The sequence below is a fragment of the Sinocyclocheilus rhinocerous genome, unplaced genomic scaffold, assembly GCF_001515625.1.
Source record: "Sinocyclocheilus rhinocerous isolate Xijiao unplaced genomic scaffold, SAMN03320098_v1.1 scaffold1808, whole genome shotgun sequence".
NCBI lineage: Eukaryota > Metazoa > Chordata > Actinopteri > Cypriniformes > Cyprinidae > Sinocyclocheilus > Sinocyclocheilus rhinocerous.
The window spans coordinates 25,687-28,409 of NW_015661912.1; the positions used below are offsets into that span (position 1 = coordinate 25,687).

General features: G+C 39.3%; 1 protein-coding gene across 6 annotated transcripts in view; it reads left to right on the top strand.

Moving 5' to 3' along the window:
* LOC107726879 (dual specificity protein phosphatase CDC14A-like) overlaps positions 1 to 2,723 on the top strand; it is a 20,109-nt gene that overhangs the window by 11,089 nt on the left and 6,297 nt on the right. For all 6 annotated transcript variants that reach the window (XM_016536582.1, XM_016536581.1, XM_016536585.1 and 3 more), the window contains 3 exons: positions 1,362 to 1,500; positions 1,594 to 1,762; positions 1,900 to 2,003. In XM_016536582.1, coding sequence (XP_016392068.1) covers positions 1,362 to 1,500; positions 1,594 to 1,762; positions 1,900 to 2,003 — 412 coding nt within the window. The remainder of the gene's footprint in view (positions 1 to 1,361; positions 1,501 to 1,593; positions 1,763 to 1,899; positions 2,004 to 2,723) is intronic.

Genomic DNA, 2,723 nt, shown 5'->3' on the forward strand with positions numbered 1-2,723 from the left:
ATTGGAAAGGTCTGAGTCTCAGGATTCCATATTTGGTGGTTATTTTGAGATAGAAGTAATATTGACAGAGAAATCTAGACATTTGTGACAGAAAAATGCATTAAAAAATTCAATGGAGTTTGGATGGCACCTGGTGGCTGTTTGTGGTATAACACCCTAAATAAAAAAAAAAACTTCAAATTTGGAACATAACTTATTTAGACAAGGCTTTAATTGTATACCAATTTGAGTAAAACCTGTTATGTAAAATATTTACTATATATAAAATAAAATTAGTATAGCGCATTTTCTTTACAGTAAATTTAAACTTCTATCACTTTTTGATACTTTAATTTTTTTGAAAAAAACTTTTGCAATAATCTGCTGATTTTCTTCTTTAAAAAGAGACCAACCTTAGATCTGTATTCCAAAGTGTTCAATTTAAGTTTGGATAGTGCACTTTAATGCCTATTTAAAAAAAATGGGGGGTGACAGTTAACCCTTTAGGCGCCAGGGTTTTTTGGAAAAATGCAGGATTTTGACATCAAGATTTCAAAAGCTTGTGGCTTGAAAGGGCTTAAAGATAGAGATCTACTGTAAATTAGAAAAATGTTGGGCATGACCGAAAGTTTATGTGGGGTGTTAATATACTAATCTAATTAGCATATTATGACGTCATCAGGGGCGGCCCTCTTGAATGTCACAATATTCAGGAAATAATAGATATTGCCCTGCCACCCCCATCCCCTTTCTGCAAAGGGTCGAAATGATATCTTGTTTGTGCTTCGTGAACACTCTCGCCTTTTACGGCGGCACCATTGCGCTGCAAAGATGTACCGGGAGAAGCGCGATTATTAGACGACCGATCGTCATTTCCAAAAGGCAAATATTCCCCTTCAGAGTCAGAATCGGCGAATAACATTTGCAACACATCCTCACGGTACAACTTTTTATTAGCCATTTGGCGATTTTCTCTCACAAATCTCACAGCTTACTCGCACGCTATGAACTGAACTGCTTCCGCATCAATGACACGAAAGCTCACTTGCTCTGCTATTTCCTCAAACACTTTGAATAGGAACGTGACGTAATTTTGGTCTAGAATCGAAGTACTACTTGTCTGCCATCTAGTGGTAGGGAATACAAATGAGATATTACACCATATTAGGAACTACAGTCTATTTGATTAAGTATGACGTCTTGTCGCAATTTTGCGACTTTGGCGCTTAGAGGGTTAAGGGGTTAAACCTATTCTGCAATAATCCCCATATAATTGTTGCATTCATTTTATTGTATGATTCAGCCATCTCCGTTCATCAGTGGATCTGAGTCTTCCTGGTTCTGTTAGAAATATTAACAGGCCAAACCACCGTGTGTTTCAGCCGGTCTGGGCCGAACAGGGACACTGATTGGCTGTTATATGATGAAGCACTTCAGACTGACGGCAGCTGAAGCCATCGCGTGGATCAGGATCTGCAGGCCCGGTTCGATCATCGGACATCAGCAGAACTTCATCGACGAGTGAGTCTTTGATGCAAAGCAATGAATCCGTGTACCAATCTGCATGGGATTTTCTGCTCTTCATATTAATGTATGCATGTCTTAATGTCACAGAAAGCAGGCGAGTCTGTGGGCAGAGGGTGATTTGTACCGGCAAAAAATAAATGAGCAGGAAAACGGCTCGAGTAAAACACTAGTGGCTGGAATCCTATCAGGAGTGGAAGATATTTCCATTAATGGTACAAACAAGAACATTTCACAGAGGAAAACAGCCTGTGAGACGGTGAGTAAGTCTATTTATTCTGGAACATCCCAGTTTGTGTCTGTCCACTTAGACATGAAAAGATCAACATGCCGTTTTTGTTTTTACGTGCCGTTGCTCGAGTGATTGTTAACCAGGTTGTGTTTTTCACTGGTTAGCACACTGAGGAGGAGGAAGAGGAGTGTGGAAGACTCACGCAAGGCGACAAACTGAGAGCTCTGAAGAGTAAGAGGCAGTCCAGAGCGTCCACGGGTTCAATATCGTAAGTTCTTCTCCATTATGTCACGCTTCTGTCCATGCATTTACATTTAGCCAGACGGTTCGTGTCCACTGGCGCGGAAGATATCTGATCGACCCTTCAGTATGGTCCATGATTGATTTCAATACAAAGGCATATTTTTGTCATGATATCAGAATTATATATTACCCCCAAAAAGAGAGAATGACGAGTTGTTTTTCCTTATTAGAATTGTGAGATATAATCTCGGAATTGCGAGAATAAAGTCAGAATTTTGAAATATAAAATCAAATTGACCTTTTTTTATTCTTTTATTCCATGGCTCCATAGACTGCCGCTTGAAAACCGTCATTTTCTGCCTCCAGATAGGCTCCGCCCACAAAAACCGTCATCCCTGTTTCGGATCTGTAAGACTATCCCACTCTCTAACGTCAATTTCGTTGAATAACAGTGCTTATCGCTGGGTGACAAGCTCTTGTAATTTTGAAAATGACATCTAATCAGTATAATTTATAATCTTTTTAACATAACTTTTTTGTACCCTATCCGTGAAATTCTCTGTCTGTAAAGGCTATCTCTCCCGGGTTTTCTGCAACCATGATGCGCGCGCATCCTGAATGTTTACAAACCGATAATTGGTCTATGCAATGTCTTGCAAAAGGCATCAAAACAAATAATATTTTGTGAAAAGCAAATAGAGATTATTGAACTGTCAAAAGATTTGTGAGTGACTTAGAGCACAGA